General features: G+C 38.5%; 2 protein-coding genes and 1 non-coding gene across 4 annotated transcripts in view; 2 read left to right on the forward strand and 1 right to left on the reverse strand.

Moving 5' to 3' along the window:
• MSH2 (mutS homolog 2) overlaps window positions 1-24,021 on the reverse strand; it is an 88,948-nt gene that overhangs the window by 5,433 nt on the left and 59,494 nt on the right. For both annotated transcript variants that reach the window (XM_032292185.1, XM_032292184.1), the window contains 5 exons: window positions 15,004-15,127; window positions 11,113-11,263; window positions 7,224-7,321; window positions 2,570-2,815; window positions 1,263-1,467 (listed from right to left, as the gene is read on the reverse strand). In XM_032292185.1, coding sequence (XP_032148076.1) covers window positions 1,263-1,467; window positions 2,570-2,815; window positions 7,224-7,321; window positions 11,113-11,263; window positions 15,004-15,127 — 824 coding nt within the window. The remainder of the gene's footprint in view (window positions 1-1,262; window positions 1,468-2,569; window positions 2,816-7,223; window positions 7,322-11,112; window positions 11,264-15,003; window positions 15,128-24,021) is intronic.
• On the forward strand, window positions 15,290-16,589 carry LOC116560668 (heterogeneous nuclear ribonucleoprotein A1-like). The gene has a single exon (XM_032292187.1). It carries the CDS (start codon window positions 15,305-15,307, stop codon window positions 16,256-16,258), a length of 954 nt encoding a protein of 317 aa, XP_032148078.1. The 5' UTR covers window positions 15,290-15,304; the 3' UTR covers window positions 16,259-16,589.
• Window positions 19,973-20,079, forward strand: LOC116560709. The gene has a single exon (XR_004273096.1). It is a non-coding gene; the product is annotated as a U6 spliceosomal RNA (small nuclear RNA).

A 24,021-nucleotide genomic window follows, 5' to 3' on the forward strand; every position in this document is an offset into this window, starting at 1 on the left:
GAGAGGAGAGGAAGGGGAAAAAAGGCATGAACTGATGGAAGGGAAAAGAGATTCCGAATAAATATTGTTTTACATTATCAAGCACACTAGTAGTAATCAAAGGAATTCCAAATAAGGCAGCTATCATTCATTTCATGCCAATCAAATCAGCCAAGATTTAAAAAAATTAAATAAAACCGAATGAAGATGAGACCAGGGTGTGGTGACATGGATACTCGCACACACTTTTGGTGGTCATGTAAATTGTGTGCCTGCCCTAGTACTACCAATATCAGCTATTACCATTCTTTTCTCATTTTTAACCAAATGAATGTAAAGGGGTGAAACTTACATTTGCTAATTTCTTATGTGGTCGTGTGTTCATTGGCAATTTCTTTTTCTGTGAATTGCCAGCTAGCATGTTTTGTTTATTTAATCTTTTAAGTCATGAATATTAACCTGTTGCTTAATTACTATATGAACATTTGTACAGTATTGCTTTTATAATTCTTCACAAACAACAGAACCTCACAGAAGTTAACACATAATTTACTAAGCACCTACTATATTCAATGTACTTTAGAAGATACTAAGGAGGAGGATCGCAGTGGTTCATGCCTGTAATTCTAGCACTTTGGGAAGCCAAGGCAGGAAGATCGCCTGTGCCCAGGAGTTTGAGACCAGCGTTGGCAACACAGTGAGACTCTGTGTCTCTCTAAAAAACTTAGAAAAAAGAAAGAAAAAGAAGATACCAAGAAACAGAAGGTATAGTTCCTACCTTCAAGGAAGCTCCTTAAAAAGTGAAAAAAAAGACAAAACATTTCAATAATGTCTAAAATAAAAATTTAGTAAGTTACAGGCATGTCAAAGAGTAGTTCAGAGAGAAACACTCACGACCTTAGGGTCATGTGACCAAAAACGTCACTATAGAAGTAGAATTCCCATCCTTCAGGACTTAAAGATTAAGGGAGTTGGATAAAGGGCAAGAAGGATGATTCCAGGAAGTGTGAACAGTGGAATCAAAAACATGGTAGTCAAGATTTATAAGGTGAGCTACTACTAGATACCTTAAAGAGACAATTTTAAAAATCAAAGTTTTCCATAGTTATCATCAATCACTCTTTTAAGATAATACAAAGTACATAAAGTGTGCAGGAAAACAACTATTAAACTAAGACAAATATTCACAGATGTTTTTACATGAGAATCTGCAAATATACTTCTCCTTCTCACAAGACAGGGACATACATTTCTATCTTCAAGGGATTAGGAGACGCACTTACCTGAGGATAGAAGCAGTTTCCAACATTTCAGCCATGAATGTAGAGACTCCTTTCAATTGACTGTCACCAGCCCCTACCCGGGCCAAGATGCAGTCCACAATGGACACTTCTGCTGACTCACATGGCACAAAACACCCAATTTGGGCCATAAGTACTATCACCCCAGTTTGTCGAATATATGTTGATTTACCTCCCATATTGGGGCCTATAAAACAAATTGTATCAGAAAGCAAGATTTAAAATTTCTGCTACCAATAAATGGATTGTTAGTCCTAAACTGTAGACTGATGATTAATCATGTAGGTTACACTGACATGGCATACTAAAAGCAGAACCACAGGCTGTCCAAAAATGTGGACAGAGTTACTGCTCATTTTACCCCCAAAAGCAATGCTACTATTTCTTCAGACAAACCAATACTGGGCTTTTCATCAAGAGAAGCCATGAAAAATATAATTGTAATTTGACTGTAGCCTAGAAAGACCACATACACATTTTACCACGACTCACAGAGCTGCCCGTGGGATAATTTATTAACTTCCAGAAAGGCAGTGCAGACCTAACTGATTAACTCAAAACTGTTGCTTGTTAGTAAATTAGGTTACTAGTGAAGGTATCAGTATGGTCAAATCTTTTGAATCCCTTAAAGCCCACACAAAAACCTAAAGACATAATCCGTCTTTTGAAAAACAGGCAATTTAATTTTTGGGGTTAGATTATATGAACAACTTGAAAATCCATTTGGGGAAAGAAAATACAATCAACTGTTTCCCAAACATATTTGCCCCAAAACTCCTACATCCTTTTTTGTTTTCTAGAATCTAGTTAAGCTCTTACAAACATCTCAGCTGAGATATGATACATGAGTCTATATGCAAGACTAGCTTTTTTGAGTTTCACATGAATATAGTGCCATGTCTTAAAATAATTCCTACCCTAACCTGAGGTCCTCCCACAGCCAATTCTGCCTGACTTTCAAAGACCTCACTATTGGAGGACTGGTTCAAAGGTAAGCTTTGAGTGTGAAGGGATGTTCCTTTCTAAATGCTCTGAACCCGTGGAACAAAAGTTTCACATGAATACACTATTCTCTCATAAGCTTTTATCTCACCTTCTAAATCTTCCCTCTAACCCAAATGTGAATATACGATTAACTGGTAAGAATAGTATGTTCTCTTTCTAATGATAAGAACTGGAAATTTTCTCCATGAATTTTAAATATATTTCTACTTCAATGTAAGAAAAAAAAGTTATCCCCACAAAAGCCCATAAACCTTTTTTTTTTTTTTTTTTTTTTTTTTTTTTACCAGTAATGATGTGGAACATCTGTTTATTTTTTTCAAAGTATACATCATTAGGAATAAATGCAACTTCATCTTGAACTTCAACACAAGCATGCCTAGATGCTTTCAAAATGATTCTTCCTTGTCCTTTCTCCAAAATGACTGGTCGTACATATGGAACAGGTGCTCCATTTGACACATGAGCAAAACTGACAACAGCATCTAGCTGAGCTAACACATCGTTGAGTGTTTGCATTGGTTCTACATAGCCTGTATAAAAATAAAAGCAGAGAATGTACACACGAATACTGAATAATAAACAGATGTAAGCTAGAAGAATACATTTAATCCCCATTAGGGAATTCAAAACCCATTTCCTAATTTATACATCTTTTTAAAAACTAACAAAAGTTAGCCTTAACAACATTTGAAAGGAACCCAACATAGGGTTAAAATGTGTTGCTACATCCTTCCCCATTGTAAACAGCTATCAAAAATAGAGTAGTGGCTGGGTTGACTGGCTCATGCCTGTAATCCCACCACTTTGGGAGGCCGAGGTGGGTTGATCACATGAGGCCAGGGGATCACTTGAGGCCAGAATTCAAGACCAGCCTGGTCAACATGGCAAAATGCCATCTCTACCAAAAATACAAAAATTAGCTAGGTATGGTGGTGCACATCTGTAAACCCAGCTACTCGGGAGGCTGAGGGACCAGAATTGTGTGAGCCCAGGAGGTGGAGGTTGTAGTAAGCTGAGACTGTGCCACTGTACTCCAGCCTGGGGAACTCTTATCTCAAAAACAAACAAACAAAAACACACAAAAAACAAAAATAGGGAACTGTACAGTTGTTTATAAAGAAATGTAGTAGAGCTTTAAAAAAGAAAACTAACAGGGAGACACTTTGATAATATGTTGATAAGGTTAAGAGAAACGGGATACAGCAATATCCAACACATTCTCTCAATTTTAAGACATACCTTTTCCTGTATTTTAAATATCTGAAACCAGAATGATACCTCAAAATCATCGTAAGAAACATGTAAGCAAAAAGGTAACAAGTTGAAATGTGACCATAAAGGCCTGATATACTGTACAAACTGACACTAAGACAGTTTGGCTTTCTTTCCCCATCAGTATCGTGCAGAGAAAGTCAGCATAAATTTAAATCTCTAATTGTCACTTAAAACATTTTCAAGATTCTACTGTTCTAAAATATTAAAACTAAACGCTATTAATAGGTACATTAAAAAAATTTCTGACACATGCTAGACAAAGAACATGAAGGAAATTAACAATGATTAAATTTTTCTAAATAGATTCTAAATGTTAACAGGTTGGAGGGGTTGGTACATGACCCACATGTCATTCAGACTATGATACAGATATCAATCATGTCAAAAGCATCACAGAACATTTAAAAGTGTTTAATTCTACAAAAACAAAAATTATGAGTTTAATCAAGGGGCAGGAAATTTAACTCATTTTTTATTCCCTTGTTCCCATTAAGTGATCAAATGTTTTGAAAACAAAAACCAACTTATGAATGGCCAAGTCTGACCTAATGATCTTCCTCTGTTTCAGTACACTTTTTTTTTTTTTTGAGACAGAGTCTTGCTCTGTTGACCAGGCTCTGTCAATTACAGTGGTGTAATCTTGGCTAACTGCAACCTCCACCTCCTGGGTTCAAGCGTTTCTCCTGCCTCAGCCTCCAGAGTAGCTTGGGATTACAGGTGGTCGCCACCACATCCAGCTAATTTTTGTATTTTTAAGAGGTGAGGTTTTACCATGTTGGTCAGGCCAATCTCAAACTCCTAACCCTCAGGTGATCCACCTGCCTCAGCCTCCCAAAAAGCTGGGATTGCAGGCCTGAGCCACTGCACCTGGCCTCAGTTTACTTTTGAAATTTATTACTTTTTTTTTTTTTTTTTAAAGAAAAAGAAACAATTCACACTACCCTATCATATAGCAATAGAAGCCTTTAGGAATTAAACATTAGTGAAGTACTTGCTATAATTATGTCAAAGCTTATAAAATTGTTAGCATACTGACAAGAATAAGTTTATAGTTTAAAAAAAAAAAAAAAAAAAAAAAAACTAGGCTGGGCAGGGTGGCTCATGCCTGTAATCCCAATACTTTGGAAGGCCAAGGCAAGAAGATTGCTTGAGTTTAGCCTGGGCAACATAGCAAGACCTCATCTTTACAAAAGATAATTCTTAAAAAAATTAATCAAGTGTGGTGGCATGTGCCTGTAGTCCCAAGCTACGTGGGAGGCTGAGTGTGGAGAATTGTTTGAACTTAGGAAGTTGAACCTGCAGTGAGTCATGATCGCACCACTGCACTGAAACCTGGGCAACATGGTAAGACCCCATCTCAAAAATAAATAAATAAAACCAAAAGCAAACCATGGCATCTGAATTAAGAATCTATACTCGGCATGTCACATAATTTGGCTCTTAACAGCATGAACTTTTATGACTTAATCGTATGTTAGAAAATTATAAAAGTGGGCCAGGCGCGGTGGCTCAAGCCTGTAATCCCAGCACTTTGGGAGGCCGAGGCGGGTGGATCACAAGGTCAAGAGATCAAGACCATCCTGGTCAACATGGTGAAACCCCGACTCTACTAAAAAAAAATACAAAAAAAAAAAATTAGCTGGGCACGGTGGTGCGTGCCTGTAATCCCAGCTACTCAGGAGGCTGAGGCAGGAGAATTGCCTGAACCCAGGAGGCGGAGGTTGCGGTGAGCTGAGATCGCGCCATTGCACTCCAGCCTGGGTAACATGAGTGAAAACTCCGTCTTAAAAAAAAAAAAGAAAAGAAAAAGAAAAAAGAAAATTATAAAAGTGATCTATTGCATTTTTTGGGATAGAGTCTTCCTGCTCTGTAGCCCAGGCTGGAGTATAATGACACGATCTTGGCTCACTGCAACCTCTGCTCTGTTGCCCAGGCTGGAGTACAGTAGCTTAATTATGGCTCACCTCCGCCTCGACCTCCTGGGTTCAAGTGATTCTCCCACCTCTGCCTCCTGCATGCACCACCATACCCAGCTAATTTTTAAAAACTTTTTTTGTAGAGACAGGGCCCCCCCTATGTTGGCTAGGCTGGTCTCAAACTATCCTCCTGCCACGGCCTCCCAAACTGCTGGGATTACAGGTGTGAAACACCATGTCCAGCCTCCATTACATTTTTAATTAAAATTGTTCATAATATGTAATATCAGACCAAGAAGTTTCATTTAAATTCAAGTTGACTTCTAATATAAAACCTTCAATTTAGATGTTAAAATCTAGAAAATTTACCCTGCTAGGTGCCTAATAAACATTATTTTTAAAGGAAGATCCACAGTTCAAATAAATAGTATTTACAGGGTTCTTTAAAATGCAATCTAGCCTAAGAAACATAATTCAGCTACAAGATTATTATGCCACAGTTATACCACCAAGCAAGCAAAAATGTAATCTTTACAAATCAATTCCATTCATTTCAACAATACATAAAGTATATTAAAATAAAAACTTTTGAGTTTTATGTTTCCTTCTGATTTTGGGATATAATTCACAATAGCAACAATTTACAGAATTATTCATATATATAACCTTTTTTTTTTTTAATTACCCTTAAAAAATTTAGCATGTATATCCTGAGAACAAGGATATTTTCCTACTTATTTAATACTGCTATTTCACACAAGAAATCTGATGCTATACCATAATGTCTCCTATGAAACTATCTCAATTTGTCCCAATAGTGTCCTCTATAGCTATTCTCTAACTCCAACCTCTAAATTGGGATCTAATCAACAACTGTCTACTGCATTTGGTTGCCCTGTCTCTTTAAGACCTGTTTTATTTCTTTTTTTGCTGCTGTGACATGGACATTTATTAAAGTTCAGGCCTTGAATGCACCACAATCTAAATTTATTGGAATTTTTACTTCTTGTTTAAAATCAGGTTAAATATTCTTGTCAAGACTACTATATAGGTGATACACTCCCCTTCCTTCTATATCACACCAGCAAGTATGCATCATTTTTCCCACAACTGGTAATGTTTAATTATTTGGTTAAGGTAGCTCCTGAGTATATTTTTTAAAGGCACAATAAAGGTTCCAGTCAATATACATACCATGATCAGCAAAGCCTTCCAACTTAACGCATCACCAACTACCTTGTGCTAAACATACATTCATTCCAGTCTAAGGCAATAACACAGTGGAAGATTGCTCTGTTCCTTTAATTACAAGAAAATGATCTCAAATGATGCCAGTATAATTAACTCAAAATCTACAAAATGACACCTAGAACTCAAAAAGGCTTGCCTTGTGTGTGATTAATATTTGATTTTCAGTGGTATTCATTTCCATAACCCAGAGCATGAGTCCACAGATGACCCAAAATATCAGTATGTTGTAGGCCCTAGCGTTCCCTTTCCTTGTTACAACTATAGTAAGTTTCGTGATTCTCTGCCATTTTTTTTGTCTCTACGTACAAGAGAAATTTCCAGTTATGTTTCCTACTATAACAAACCATGACTTATCTTATACAGGAAACCTAATGTATTAAATAGTCAACTATAATGGCTTTAAAAAATAAACAAAACATACTTCAAATGTAATTTTTTTTTTCTATTACCAAAAGCCAGGTGACATTCAGAACATTATTAGTTTCATTAAATTTACCTGAAGAAATATTGACAATTTCTTTAACAATGGCATCCTGGGCTTCTTCATATTCTGTTTTATTTTTGGTATATTCTTCATTTAAAGAAGTCAATTTGCTGCAAATCAAGATAGCAGTTTTATTAAAAGTATTAAAATGTGTACTAGAAGCAATGTGCGCTACAGGAAACACATCCAAAGTATCTATCCTATGAAATATCAAAACAACAATTAAAACAGAAATACAAGTGGAAAATGGACAACTCCTAACCACATTTGTCCCTAAGAATTCAATTTATTAATGTTCTTTTATGCTGTTTGAAATAGTGCATGGGCACAATTTCTGCAACAACAATTATATTCCCTTGAGTAAAACTGTGTCTGTGCCCTTTAACAAAATATTTAAATGGAATCCTTATTTAAGATTGAAGTCATTACCCCTTTCAAAACACAACACAGGCTGGGCGCAGTGGCTCATGCCTGTAATCCCGGCACTTTGGGAGTTTGAGGTGGGCAGATCACCTGAGATAGGGAGTTCGAGAACAGCCTGACCAACATGGAGAAACCCTGTCTCTACTAAAAATACAAAATTAGCCAGGAGTGGTGGTGCATGCCTGTAATCCCAGCTACTCAGGAGACTGAGGCAGGAGAATCACTATAATCCAGGAGGCAGAGGTTGCAGTGAGCCAAGATGACACCACTGCACTCTAGCCTGGGCAACAAGAGTGAAACTCTGTCTCAACAAACAAACCAAAAACACAAACACACACATGATATTTCTAATTACTATACCATAAATATATTTTAATACTAGAAGTTTTCAAAATAAGAAAAACGAGGCTGGGCACACTGGCTCAAGCCCAGAACTTTGGGAGGCCGAGGTGGGTGGATCATGAGGTCAGGAGTTTGAGACCAGCCTGACCAGCCTGGCCAGCCTGGTGAAACCCTCCATATTTACTAAAAATATAAAAAGAAAAAAAACTTTAGCTGGGCATGGTGGTGCACACCTATAATCCTAGCCACTCAGGAGGCTGAGGCAGGAGAATTCCTTGAACCTGGGAAGCTGAGGTTGCAGTGAGCTGACATGGCATCACTGCGCCCCAGCCTGGGTGACAGAGCTGTTGGATAGGACAGAACAGGACAAGACAAGACAAAAAAATGGTTTCATTTGTTTGTTTTTTTGAGACAGAGTCTCACTCAGTTGCTCAGGATGGAGTGCAGTGGCGTAATCTTGGCTCATGCAACCTCCGCTTCCAGGGTTCAAGTGATTTTGGTGCCTCAGTCTCCACAGTAGCTAAGATTACAGGCACGCACCAACATGCCCAACTAATTTTTGTATTTTTAGTAGAGACAGGGTTTTGCCACGTTGGCTGGGCTGGTCTCAAACTCTTGACCTCAAGTAATCCACCCACCTCCGCCTCCCAAAATGCTGGGATTATAGGCGTAAGCTACTATTCCTGGCCAGGAAAATGTTTTAAAACTAAATCTTATCAAGCAATTTGAAGAGAAAATTAAAATTAGAGGTTAGGCCAGGCATAGCATCACGCCTGTAATCTAAGCACTTTGGGAAGCCAAGGCAGGTAGACTGCTTGAACCCAGGAGTTCAAGACCAGCCTGGGCAACATAGGGAAACCCCATCTGTACTAAAAATACTAAGTACTGGGGCACACCTGTAGTCCCAGCTACTTGGGAGGCTGAGGTGGGAAGATGGCTTGAGCCCAGGAGGTAGAGGCTGCAGTGAGCCGGTATTGTTCCACTGCATTCCAGCCTGGGCAACAGAGACAAACCATGTCTCCAAAAAAAGAAGTTAAAATAAAAAATACTCAAGGAAGATGAGAATAAGAAAAAATATTTACTGCATCAAGGAAGGGATTGAAATTAAGAACAAAAAGAAGTGATGTAAAGGAGAAAGAAAAGAGAGAAGTAATTATCAGTAGCGGGAGAAAATCAGTTCATCAAGATGATAACTGTGGCCTTAATGGAATCACTCAACGGCATAGCAGACATGTATAGCTCAAAAAGAGTACACGGACAAGTAGCAGCACAGACTACTATGAAACAGGCAAAAAGAATTAAAGAAATGCAAGAGGCAAAGACATTATAAAAGTGAGATCACTGTGTGAAGGGACAAACTGCAAACTAAAAAAGGAGAGGCAGGCAGGGACCAGAGTTTGCAGGTCATAATCAGTGAATGACTTTTTCACTTTTGGCATCATGTGGCCATTCTGTCCAATTTCTTTTATATATAACTAACCCACAAAAAACTTGAAGATGATTAGAACACCCCGAAATTTCTATCTTATCCAAGCTGAAATATATACATTTCTTGAACCAGGAGGATCCTGGTGTGCTGGAAAAACAACCCATCTAGATTTGGCAACAGAAGATCTAAGTTTAGGCACCCTAGCAGTCTACGTCTTCACCTATGAAATGAGAAATATATATACCCTCTTTACTGAGAGTTGTTATAAGGAACAAACTAATTATTAGGGTGTCTGAACACCTAGAATGTCTGCATATAATAAAAGTACTTGTTAAATAAACAGATGACAGGGGATCATATATATAAAAGCTATCTGTTAAGTTCTGCAAAAATTCAGGAGGGGAGGCAGTAGGGCAGGCCATAGGTTCCAGAATGATACAGAAGGAGAAAGGCTTTAGCCTCCCCCTAGCATAAGTCACAGAAGATTTTAACTTAATAAATTTAAAATAATTTTTAAAGTAATTCTTTTACTTATCAATAATTTGTTTCAGGGACTTCCTGAGATTAGCCAGAAAAATGGCAGGAAAAAACTGTTAAGATTTGTTTCAACATGAAACATGATTTTAAAAAAGCTGTAATCTAGCCGGGCGCGGTGGCTCAAGCCTGTAATCTCAGCACTTTGGGAGGCCGAGGCGGGTGGATCACGAGGTCAAGAGATCGAGACCATCCTGGTCAACATGGTGAAACCCCGTCTCTACTAAAAATACAAAAAATTAGCTGGGCATGGTGGTGTGTGCCTGTAATCCCAGCTACTCAGGAGGCTGAGACAGGAGAATTGCCTGAACCCAGGAGGCAGAGGTTGCGGTGAGCTGAGATCACGCCATTGCACTCCAGCCTGGGTAACATGAGTGAAACTCCGTCTCAAAAAAAAAAAAAAAAAAAAGCTGTAATCTAGTGAATGACCTCATATTTCCCTAAACTAATTTAAACATCCAATTGAAATGCCAAAATAATTTTTTAACTTGATAAATGATAGTAAAGTTTTTTTAGAAAAATAAAACGTGTCAGGCACGGTAGCTCACACCTATAATCTCAGCACTTTGGGAGGCTAAGGCAGGTGGATCACTTAAGGCCAGCAGTTCAAGACCAGCCTGTCCAACATGGTGAAAACCTACCTCTACTGAAAATACAAAAATGAGCCAGACATGGTGGTGCATGCCTATAATCCCAGCTACTCAGGAGGCTGAAGCATGAGAGTCCCTTGAATCCAGGAGGTGGAGGTTGCAGTGAGTCAAGACCGCCACTGCACTCCAGCCTGGGAGACAGAGCAAGGCTCTGTCTCAGGAAAAAAAAAAAAAAAAGAAAGAAAGAAAAGATAAAATATGTGAAAATAACTAAAGCAGAGACATGAGGGGGAACTAGCTCTAATAGATACGGTAACATAGAAAAAGCGATATAACATACTTTGTGCAGACAAAAAAAAGGGTCTTTAAAATAGACCCAAAGTACCACTTCAATCAATGGGGAACAGAAGATTATTTAACAAATGGCGTTGGGACAGCTGACTACTACTTGGAAGAAAAGAAAGCTTGACTCTTACCTGATGACTGCATTAGTAAAACTTCCTTACCATAGAACGTTCACATCATGTTAGAGCATTCACAGAATTAAAATAAAGGGTTAAAGATGTAATAACAACTTGCAAACCTGTTGGTAAATTTAACACCATTCTTCTGGATATCTACAGTACTAAAGTTTTTATTGTTACGAAGGACTTTTTCTTCCTTACAGGTTACACGAAAGTAATATCCAAACTGTGCACTGGAATCCAGTTTAATCTGTTTGCCAGGGTCCAAGCCTTGATGATCAAGAAGAAAAGAAAAAGTATTCCATAAACACCTAAAGACATTTTTCAAAGTAACTCTAAAATTACTCAAATAGTGAAAAGCATATTGTTATTATATGACAACATACTTGCAATTATTATTATCTAACCAGAAAAGATTCAAATACTACTTACTTGAAAGCTACATGAATTACAGATATTTACCTATAAAATCTTCAACTCCCTTATGAATGTTTCTGATTTGAAAGCTGCTTTCTGGGTAAACCTATCCAAGGCTGCAGAGCACCAGCACTGGCCAACACATTGTCCCAGTTGTTGTGAACACATGAGGATGGATTAAGGTATAACCCCACCCCGAGGATTTATGCATGAGAATTCTTTTCTTAGCCAAAGTTATTTCTTTGGAACTTTATAGAGTATAATTAATGTGACTAAATACAATTTCCAAACAAAAACTTGAGACTCTGACAATGAAACTCTAGGAAAACGAGTAGATCATGTGAACAGAAAATAAATCTTGGGACCCCAAAATCAGTAAGTCAAGGGAAAAGTCAAGCTGGGAACTATGCCAGACAAACCCCTGCCTCCCATCTTATTCCTAAGTCAGATAGCTACAAAGATAAAAAAGCTACATACCTCCCTCACAATTTGCCCATAAGGAAATTCCTTGTGGGCCTCCAGATGTTCACTCTCAAACAATTCTGCTGAATTTCACCCTGGCAATATAAACTAATAGCTTATCTTAACAGGTGTGGGACAGAAAGTCATCCCTCTGCTCACCAAATGCATTTCTGATTGCTTTCTCTGCCCTATTGTTTATGTAAAAGTGCAGATTCACTGAGCCAGACTAAGTTGTTTATTCAGCAAAAGGCTGATCAAAGACTCAAAAGAATGTAACCTTTTGTCTCTGCTGTGCTTCTTACCTGAAAGCCCATTGCTTTGATGTTTCATGACTCCCTACAATGTATAAAACCAAGCTGTGTCCCGACCACCTTGGGCACCTGTCGTCAGGACCTCCTGAGGCTGTGTCATGGATGCGTCCTTAACCTTGGCAAAATAAACTTTCTAAATTGGTTGAGACCTGTCTCGGATATTTTGGGTTCAAATCAGCTAGACTTTCTGCACCAAGAATTTTGAGTTTTTATAAATACGTACTCTCTTCATAATTTCATTCATCGATATGATCTCTAGACCACAAACTAATAGAAAGAGTATCTATAAATTTACTTGGTGATGCGGGGCTATCAAATGTTAGTAGCAGCAAACAACTAAAGATGGATCTCACTTAACCATCGAGGAAAGGGAAAGTAGAGACCCATCCAGAAATAAAATCAGACTGATCTGAACAAAGGAAGCTCTCAAAACATTCAAAGGGAAAGAGTAGTTCCACAATGAAGACTGTAATCAATCAGTGAGTAACGTTTTCAAAACAAAGGACCATGGTTCATGAGGGTGTAATGTAGTTTGGTGCTTATATATGCAATTCACTGCAGTGTTAACAGCAACTTCACTAAACATGAAAGACAATGGTATTCATAGAATACTGTTTATTTAACACATGCAAACCTAGGCTGCCATGAGGATCACAATTTATTTTAAATGGGGCTCATATCCTCAACAGTGTTTCTGATGACATGGAGGTCTGAGAATCAAAGCAATGAATCCAACATGTTAATGCTACAGAAGAATGTGCTGAAAACCAGGGAAATTGAATAATTTGTAAAGAGCTTCAGGAAAAAGTTTCCACGTTGAAACTAGAACTCATGTTTCTCAATTCCCATCCTAATGCTTCTTATACTACCATTACAGTGTTTCTTTTTCAATTTGAGTGCTATTTATGTTGCTTTCAACATACTTTTTAATAAACTTACTTCGCTCTAAAATAAAATTAATTTATACTGTAAAAAATGGGATTGCCATTAACCTTCTCATTAGCACTCAACAAAATATATCAATAGGCAATAATTTAATGTATACTATGATGCATTCTTTTTTTTTTTTTTTTTTAATTTAAAAGACAAGGTGTCACTCTCACTCTGTTCCCCAGGCTGGATGGAGTGCAGTGGTGCTATCATGGCTCACTGCAGCCTCAACTTCCCAGGCTAAAACAATCCTTTCACCTCAGCTTCCCAAGTAGCTGGGACCATAGGTATGCATCACCACACCTGGCAAATTTTTTTCTTTTAATTTTTGGTAGAAATGTGGTCTATGTTGCATAAGCTAGTCTTAAACTCCTGGGCACAAGTGATCCTCCTCAAGTGTTGAGATTACAGGCATGAGCCACTGTGCCTGGCCAACGATGCATTCTTTTTTCTTATTTTGAGACAGGATTTCACTCTGTCATCCAGGCTGGCATGCAGTGGTGCAATTATCACTGCAGCCTGAACTTCCCTGGCTCAAGTAATCCTCCCACCTCAGCCTCCTGAGTAGCTGGAACTACACGTGAATGCCACCATGACTGGCTAATTTTTGTATTTTTTGTACAGGCAGGGTTTCATCATGTTGCCCAGGCTGGTCTCAAACTCCTAGACTCAAGCAATTTGCCCACCTTGGCCTCTCAAAATGCTAGGATTACTACAGGTGTGAGCCACCATGCCTAGCCCAATGATGCAGTCTTAACAGGATGATTCCTTCACAAAACCCATTATCAGCAGAAAAATTTCCAGCCAACCAAGTTAACATATGGTGAAACAGAAAACTGTATGTACTTTAACTTTCTATAAGTCCAAACTTATTAAGAAAACACAAAATAACTTTTAACTCCAGACACATAAACTCTCTGAGCCTCAATCTCCTTAGCTATGAAATGAGGAAGATGGACGTTAATGCTAAGGTTCTTATAATCAGGGTAGGGGATCTAGTCCATGTTTGGACTCTCTACAGAAACTATTCGCAATTTTAAAATATATGTAGGTATGGGCCTATTTCTGCGGAAGAGGATCCATAACTTTCATCAGATTATCCAGAAGTTTAATTATTACTGCTTAAATACACTGTTTTGTTCTGGATTTCTTTCTTTTCTTTTTTTTTTTTTTTTTTTTTTTTTTTTTGAGACAAAGTTTTGCTCTGTCACCCAGGCTGGAGTGCAGTGGGGCAATCTCAGCTCACGGCAACCTCTGCCTCCCGGGTTCAAGCAATTCTCCTGCCTGAGTCTCCCAGGTAGCTGGGAATACAGGCACACACTGCCATGGCTGGCTAACTTTTTGTACTTTAGTAGAGACAGGGTTTCACTGTGTCACCCAAGCTGATCTTGAACTCCTGAGCTCAGGCGATCTACCCGCCTCAGCCTCCCAAAGTGCTGGGATTACACGGGTGAGCCACTGTGCCTAGCCCTCATTCTGGATTTCTAAACTTCTTTGTACTGAGCACTTTACACGTTTGTTGAAAATTCAGGAAAAAAAAAAACAGTGTGAACCCATAGGGAATTAATAAGCTGGTATGGAAGATAGTCTTTTTCAAAAAATTGACATTAATGAAGCGCTTGGAAACCCCAAAGCCAAATCAATGCAGAATCCTAGGAGTACTGGGCTTGGTGATTCTCCTAGGAGTATCCTGTTATTAGTGGAGGTGACATTTAAAATAGGGCTTGTTTAAATGATGCCATACAAGGACCTGTTGGGTGATTTCTGTCTGACAGGAATGTGGAGTCATCACCTTGGGGACGGGGAGCTTATAAAATAATTCTGGCACCAGTACAGACAGACACTGCATAGACAAAATAATTATTCCAACCTCCAATGACCCATTCTTACCAAGATCTCTGGCTGCACTTATTAATGTTGACTGCATCTTCTTTTCCAAATCATTCATTATTTCTCTTAATTCACTGAGATTAGGATCAAATGAAGGTTTTACAAGGAATTCATGGTTTTCCACCTTCAAAGAGAACAAAGTAACAAAATTCTATAAATAATGGGTAAAGATAGAAATCATAAAGCAAATATTTCCTACCATTTAAATTTTATTATTTTCAGTTAAATAATTTGCTATCCGCTTTCTGCCCATGGACGCCGCCGAAGAAGCATCATTAAAATCTCCCTTCTCCCTGCGATCATGTCTAAGTCAGAGTCTCCTAAAGAGCCAGAACAGCTGAGGAAGCTCTTCATTGGAGGGCTGAGCTTTGAAACAACCGATGAGAGCCTGAGGAACCATTTTGAGCAATGGGGAACGCTCACAGACTATGTGGTAATGAGAGATCCAAACACCAAGCGCTCCAGTGGCTTTGGGTTCCTCAGGTATGCAACTGCGGAGGAAGTGGATGCAGCCATGAATGCAAGGCCACACAAAGTGGATGGAAGAGTTGTGGAACCAAAGGCAGCTGTCTCAAGAGAAGATTCTCAAAGACCAGGTGCCCACTTAACTGTGAAAAAAATATTCGTTGGTGGCATTAAAGAAGACACTGAAGAACATCACCTAAGAGATTATTTTGAACAGTATGGAAAAAATGAAGTGATTGAAATCATGACTGACAGAGGGAGTGGCAAGAGAAGAGGCTTTGCCTTTGTGGCCTTTGATGACCATGATTCCGTAGATAAGATTGTCATTCAGAAATACCATACTCTGAATGGCCACAACTGTGAAGTTAGGAAAGCCCTGTCAAAGCAAGAGATGGCTAGTGCTTCATCCAGCCAAAGGGGTCGAAGTGGTTCTGGAAACTTTGGTGGTGGTCGTGGAGGTGGTTTCGGTGGGAATGACAACTTTGGTCGTGGAGGAAACTTCAGTGGTCGTGGTAGATATGGTGGCAGTGGGGATGGCTATAATGGATTTGGTAATGATGGAGGCAATTTTGGAAGTGGTGGAAGCTACAATGATTTTGGCAGTTACAACAATCAGTCTTCAAATTTTGGACCCATGAAGGAAGGAAACTTTGGAGGCAGAAGCTCTGGCCCCTATGGTGGTGGCGGCCAATACTTTGCGAAACCACGAAACCAAGGTGGCTATGGCGGTTCCAGTAGCAGCAGTAGCTATGGCAGTGGCAGAAGATTTTCATTAGGAAACAAAGCTTAGCAGGAGAGGAGAGCCAGAGAAGTGGCAGGGAAGCTACAAGTTACAACAGATTTGTGAACTCAGCCAAGCACAGTGGTGGCAAGGCCTAGCTGCTACAAAGAAGACGTGATTTAGACAAATACTCATGTGCATGGGCAAAACACTTGAGGACTGTATTTGTGACTAATTGTATAACAGGTTATTTTAGTTTCTGTTCTGTGGAAAGTGTAAAGCATTCCAACAAAGGGTTTTAACGTAGATTTTTTTTCTTTTTCTTTTTTTTCTTTTTTTTTGCACCATGCTATTGATTGCTAAATGTAAGTCTGATTGTGATGCTGAATAAATGTCTTTTAAAATAAAAAAAAAATAATAATAATAATTTGCTATCCGTAAGTTATTCAGTCACAACTATTAAGGAGTTTCTAGTTACTGAGATGCAAAATTCTATTCATTAGGACTTTAGAGTTCTATATGTACTCTATACAGTGCTGATGATATATATGTCCCTAACAATATTCTATATTTTATTTAAATTTTTCCTAAACATTTCAAATGTTCTCCCTAAACATTACTAAATAATGTTCAATGTGCAAAACCTGTGATAGTTGTATGATGTTGCCTAAACCAAGGACCCACCTTAGGAATCTCAAAAAGTTAGCTCTAAGAAACTAAAAAATTTTATTTCTTAAAACTAAATCTCGTAATTAAAAAACATCCTCTTAAGTACTTTGTTTCACTAAATTCTTACCAGTAATAAACAGTAAGAAATCATAATGAAAAACAGATCTCATTTACATTAGCAAAAACATACAAAATATTTAGAAATGAAGTCTTGATTACATAGGACCTTTATAAAGATAACTGCCTACTGGAAGACTTAAGAATTTGAAAGTTAAATTCAGCCAATTAAAAAACTCCAAGAATTGGGTCAGTGCAGTGGCTCATGCCTGTAATCCCAGAATTTTGGGAGGCAGAGGCAGGTGGATCACGAGGTCAGGAGTTCTATACCAGCCTGGCCAACATGGTGAAACCCCATCTCTGCCAAAAATACAAAATTAGCCAGGTGTAGTAGAGTGCGCCGGTAGTCCCAGCTACTTGGGAGGCTGAACCAGGAAAATTGGTTGGAACCAGGAGGCAGAGGTTGCAGTGAGCCAAGATCCTGTCACTGCACTCCAGCCTGGGTAACAGGGCAAGACTCAGTCTCATCAATCAATCGATTGAGGTAAACAAACAAGAGGTAAACTATGAAAAGAGAAAACTAGATCTAATATCAATAGCTGTTTATTCCTCGAGACTGTTCAATAGGAATTCTTTTTTAAAACAAAACAACTAAAATTTAAATGAAATTGTGAAAGAACATCTAAAAAAAAGAATGAAGTGCCGGGCGCGGTGGCTCACGCCTGTAATCCCAGCACTTTGGGAGGCCGAGGCGGGTGGATCACGAGGTCAAGAGATCGAGACCATCCTGGTCAACATGGTGAAACCCCGTCTCTACTAAAAATACAAAAAATTAGCTGGGCATGGTGGCGCGTGCCTGTAGTCCCGGCTACTCGGGAGGCTGAGGCAGAATTGCCTGAACCCAGGAGGCGGAGGTTGCGGTGAGCCGAGATCGCGCCATTGCACTCCAGCCTGGGTAATAAGAGCAAAACTCCGTCGCAAAAAAAAAAAAAAAAAAAAAGATATTTTGTAAGAATAAAATAATACGTAAGCAACTTCGACATTATCCTATAGCTTTTTTTCTTAAGAAAAAGAAACTAGCACCAACTACTAGTGAAGCTATAGTAAAGTTAGTACACTCATTCAATTCTAGAGAGAATCTAAGTTGGTATAACCTTAAAAATGAAAGAAAACAAAAAAAAAAACAATATGCAACAAGGCTCAGAGATATCTGTTATTCTCTTTAACATAGCAATTCTACTCCTAGAAATTCAATCTAAGAAATAATGCAACAGAAGCAAAATAATAGAGTTGAAAAAAATATCTGCAGATTTATCTGTTATAGAAAAACTTAAAAACAATAAAACATCATAATCGCACAATGGTACATCACTAAAATAGTATACTGTGCAGTAATTAAAACAGATAATGAAGATTATCTGGAAGTAAGGACTAAGACTTATAATAATTCAGGAAAAAAAATAATACTATAATGGTGGGCTAAAACTATGCTACTGAACTTGCCTCTTCCCATGAATCTGAGAGGTGAGCCAGGCCAAGTTCCTACCCTCACTCTCCATCTTTGAGAAACCTATTTGGTAAGTCAACAAAACTCTTGCAAACTCTTAAAAATAATCCCAGATCTGGAGAGAAGAAAACTTAATGGGTATCCTTACATTTTCCTTTCTCGGATGAGGGAATACTGTTTTGAAAGGGTTGCTGAGGAGTCCCGAGTTAAACAAGAGAAAAGTGAACACATAAGCCTCTAACTTACTAAAATAAATACTCTAAGAGCCACACATGAAACTGGGCATTTTTCAGCAATCCATCATATCCCCAAACAATCTGGGATAAAAAATATATCACCCAATTAGGTATTCTTATCTAGAACTGGGGTATTCTAAAAACATGACATCTGACTTCTACCATCTACTAGCTGAACAGTATAATCCTACCTACAGGATAACCTACCAAGGCATCAGAAACACACATAGTCATTGCATCAGGCTACACAAAAGGAGACTGGAAGGGGGAAAAAAAAAAAACCTCATAAATGGGATGATGAAACCAAGAAACAAGATGAAAAGAATGAGGAAGGAAAGTTAGGCCTTTGCCGGGTACGGTGGCTCATGCCTGCCTCCCAGCACTTTGGGAGGCCGAGGCGGGTGGATCACCTGAGGTCAGGAGTTTGAGACCAGCTTGGCCAACATGGTGAAACCCCGTCTCTACTAAAAATACAAAAAATTAGCTGGGTGTGGTGGTAGGCACCCATAATCTCAGTTACTCGGAAGGCTGAGGCAGGCGAATCACTTGAACTCAGGAGGCAGAGGCTGCAGTGAGCCAAGATCCCACCATTGCATTATAGCCTGGGCAACAAGAGCAAAACTGTCTCAAACAAACAAACAATCCAAAAAACTGTATACCTAGAAAAATAATCATTCAAGAACAAGGGTGAAATACAGACATTTTCAAACAACCTAACAGACCTCTAAATAAAAAAACTTCTTAAAAATATACAGGAAGGAATGAATAGCAAAGAAACTAGTGTGGATATGGACAAATCTAAACACTGACTCACAGAATGGAAATCTGAAAGGTAAAAATGATACAACTAGAATACTAGACAATAATAAAGAAATGTAACCTGATTTTAGGAGTCTTAAGGTCCTAGTATTTTATGGGATAACTGAGAAGATACTGACAGGCTTTTGACTTTGATGTGACAAGTAAACACATTTTTTTAAAAAGTGGCTAACTTCCATACTAATGTGTGTGATGAGATAGGATTGGGGAGGGGCAAAAGGAGAAGATAAAATGGAATTTTAGAATCCCAAGCAACATAAAAGTAAGACAGAGTAGGCAAGGAGGGGCCAGGCATGGTGGCTCACACCTGTAATCCCAGCACTTTGGGAGGACGAGGCAGGAGAATGACTTGAGCCCAGGTGTTTCAGACCAGTCTGAACAACATGGTGAGACACCATCTCTATTCTAAGGGTTTTTTTAATGTGTAAGTGAAACCAGGAAGAAGAGGAATCACCAAATAATTAGGCAGAAATAAATCCAAAGATACTGGTAACTGTGCTCACTTTGGCAGCACATATACTAAAATTGGAACGATACAGAGAAGATTAGCATGGCCCCTGAACAAGGATGACATGCAAATCTGTGAAGCGTTCCATATTTTTTTAAAAAGTTAAAAATTAAAAAAAAAAGATACTAGTAACTACAACAAACATAACAGACTAAAACTGCTACTAAAATAAATTGAATTAAATTTAAAAGTAAATAAAATCCAATTATAAGCTTTTTTGCTTAAACTTATGGTTAAAAAACCTCACAAAAAATGAAAAAATATATACCATATTAAAAATTTTCAAAAAGTACTCTGACATAGCTCTTTTATAACGAGACAAAATATAATGCAAAAAGCATTATTATTACTATGAATTTTTTTTTTTTGAGACAAAGTCTCGCTCCGTCGCCAGGTGCCAGGCTGGAGTGCAGTGGTGCGATCTCAGCTCATTGCAACCTCCACCTCCTGGATTCAAGCAATTTTCCTGCCTCGGCCTCCTGAGTAGCTGGGATTACAGGTGTGCACCACCATTTTTGTATTTTTAATAGAGACGGTGTTTCACCATGTTGGCCAGGATGCTCTCAATCTCTTGACCTCGTGTCCGCCCACCTCAGCCTCCCAAAGTGCTGGCACTACAGGCGTGAGCTCCTGTGCCCAGCCACAAAAAAGCATTTGGGATAATTATAAAGATTGATGAAGATTCAATTCACCACAAAGAAACAACAGCTCTGTGCCTAACATATTAACCAAAAATAGAATTAGAGGGAGAAACCCACATTTTTCTCAGTAACCCAGCAGATCAAAACTTAGCAAGCACATATAGACAGACAGTGAAAAAACAACCCCAAAATTAGGGTAGACATCCAATTTTCAAACACATGTGGAACCTTTATGAAACCGACACATACAAAGCTTGGAAATTTTAAAATATACTTCTAAATAATTAACAAACCAAAGAACAAATGATAATAGAAATAAAATACTAAGAGCTGAGTAAGAAATTATCTCTCTCTAAACTGATACTTGTAATCCTACAACTATGGAAGGCCAAGGCAGTAGGACTGCTTGAGCCCAGGAGTTCAAGGCCAGTCTGGGCAACATAGCAAAAACCCTATCTCTGCTAAAAAACAAAAAAAATTAACCAGGTGTGGTGGCACACACTTATAATCCCAGCCACTCAGGACGCTGAGGTAGGAGGATCACTGGAGCCCAGGAATTCAAGGCCGGCAGTGAGCTATGATGGCACCACTGCACTCCAGCCTGGGCAAGAGAAGGATCCTGTCAATCAATCAATAAACCAATAATTAATGTGGTATGCCCATGTAAGGGAATATTATTCAGCTACACAAAGTGGTATGCTCTGGATATGTGTCCCCACCCAAATGTCATGTTGAATTGGAATTAGAATCCTCAGTGTTGGAGGTGGAGCCTGGTAAGAGGTGACTGGATCATGAGGGTGTTTTCCCCTGGGTGCTGTTCTCATGATAGTGGCTGACTTGTCCTGAGATCTAGTTGTTTAAAAGTGTGTAGCACCTCCCCCTTCTCTCTCTCTTGCTCCTGGCTCCACCATGTAAGATGCCTCACTTCCTGTTCTGCCATGATTTTAAATTTCCTAAGGCCACCCAGAAGCTGAGCAAGTACCATCATCATGCTTCCTGTACAAGCTGCGGAACTATGAGCCAATTAAACCTCTTTTCTTGGCTGGGCACACAGTGGCTCATGCCTGTAATCCCAGCACTTTGGGAGGACAAGGCAGGTGGATCATGAGGTCAGGAGTTAAAGATCAGCCTGGCCAACATAGTGAAACGCCATCTCTACTAAAAATACAAAAATTAGCTGAGCGCAGTGGGGGGTGCCTATAATCCCAGTTACTTGGGAGGCTGAGACAGAAGAATTGCTTGAACCCAGGAGGCAGAGGTTGCAGTGAGCCGAGATCATGCCACTGCACTCTAGCCTGGGCAACAGAGCAAGACCCCATCTCAAAAACAAAAACAACTTCTTTTCTTTATAAATCACCCAGTCTCAACAGTTATTTCTTTACAGCAGTGCAAGAATAGACCAATACACAAGGAAATGAAGTACTGACACATGCTACAATGTGGATGACCCTCTAAAACATTACACTAAGTGAAAGAAGCAAATCGTAAAGGGTCAGATGATTCCACTTATATAAAATGTCCAGAACTGACAGGTCCACAGAGAAAAAAAGTATATTAATGGTTGCAGTGTCTGGGGAAACAGGAGAGACTGCTAAGAGATATGAGGTTTTCTTCTGGTGGTGATGAAATGTTTTCAAACTAGATAGTGGTGGTCATTTTACAACACTGTGAATATACTAAATGCTGGTGAATACTACACTTTAAAATTGTGGCTTTTTGAGTGGAGGGATTAACCATGCAGTCAACTACACATGCCTAGTCTCCACCCAGTAAAAGGCAGCCATAGAAATTTTCAAGACCTGTCATCAAAATCCTCAATAATGCCTAGAGTTGAGAACAGACTTAATGTTAACAGTGGTTATTTCTGAGTAGTAGATGCTGGGGATATTTTTAACTTTCTTCTTATATGAAGGGTCTTGAAAAAGTTCATGGAAAATGTGTTGTGAAAAAACTATGCATGGATTCAAAATTTTTGGCACCACAATAAACTTGTACTAATTTGCTATAGCATGTCTGAACAGGATCTAGTCAGAGGCACTGTGAAGGATAAGACATCAGTTTAAAAAAAGCCCCTATCAGAGCAACGTGAGTTCTGCTAAAATTGAAGTAAGACCAAACATCAAATTTATAGTGAAGCCCAGGACAGAATAATGATGAAATAACTGATGCTTTATGAAAACTTTATGGGGTCAATGCTCCTAGGAAATCAGCAGTTTACAAATGGATAACTTGTTCTAACAAGGGATGAGATCATGCAGAAGATGAAGCCTATAGCAGCAGACCATCCACATCAATTTTTCAGAAAAAATTAATATTTCTTTCCCTAATTGAAGAGAACTAATGATTAACAGCAGAAACAATAGCCAACACCACAGACATCTCAACAATTGGTCCAGTTCACACAATTCTAACTGAAAAATTAAAGTTGAATTAACTTTTCACTTGATGGGTGACAAAACTGTTGCACACATATTAGCTGCAGACAAAAGCACAGCTATCAGTAGAAATTTAAATGCGAGATCAAGATCCTAAAGCATTTCCTTCAAAGAACTGTAATGGGAGCCAAAACATGGCTTTACCAGTACTATCCTGAAGACAAAGCACAATCAAAGCAATGGCTACCAAAAGTGGAAGTGGTCCCGTCAAAGCAAAAGTGGACCAGTCAAGAGCAAAGGTCATGGTAACAGTTTTCTCGCTGTTCTAGGCATTTCGCTTGCTGATGTTTTGGGGGGCTAAACAATACAAGTTCTGCTTATTATTTGAGAAAGTTATCCCAAGTTTTTGCAGAAAAATGCCAGGGAAAGCATTATCAAAGTCATATCCCACCATGGTTTCTGTTCACTCCTCATCAAACAAGGCCAATTTTGTAAGTTTCTATGGGAAGTCATTAAGTATCCACTATACAGTCCTGATTTGGCTTCTTCTGACTTCTGTTTTCTAATCTTAAAAGACCTTTAAAAAAGCATCTATTTTTCTTTAGTTAATAATGTAAAAGAGACTGCATTGACATGGTAAAATTTCTAGTACCCTCAGTTCTTCATGGATGAACTAAACAGCAGAGATCATCATTTATAAAAGTGTCTTGAACTTGATGAGGAGCTTATGTTGGGAAATAAATTTAAAATGTATTTTTAAATTTTATCTTTTAATTCCATTTTTTCACAAACTTTTTGAAATCCTCATGTACATTTACCTGTTTTACAACAGTGCTCTGTTGCTTTTAGAAAGCATTACTATAAACAAAGATGTCAACATGCTGAGAGGGTTAATTCTAAGTGGAGAGAATATGAATACTCCTCTTTGTTATATTTTTTCATTTCTAAAAATAAAAATTGCAAAGCATTTACATATATTATTTTTATAACTCATGTATACTCAAATAATAATAATATAGT

The sequence above is a fragment of the Sapajus apella genome, unplaced genomic scaffold (assembly GCF_009761245.1).
Source record: "Sapajus apella isolate SASKATOON/1434 unplaced genomic scaffold, GSC_monkey_1.0 scaffold26, whole genome shotgun sequence".
Taxonomy (NCBI): Eukaryota; Metazoa; Chordata; class Mammalia; order Primates; family Cebidae; genus Sapajus; species Sapajus apella.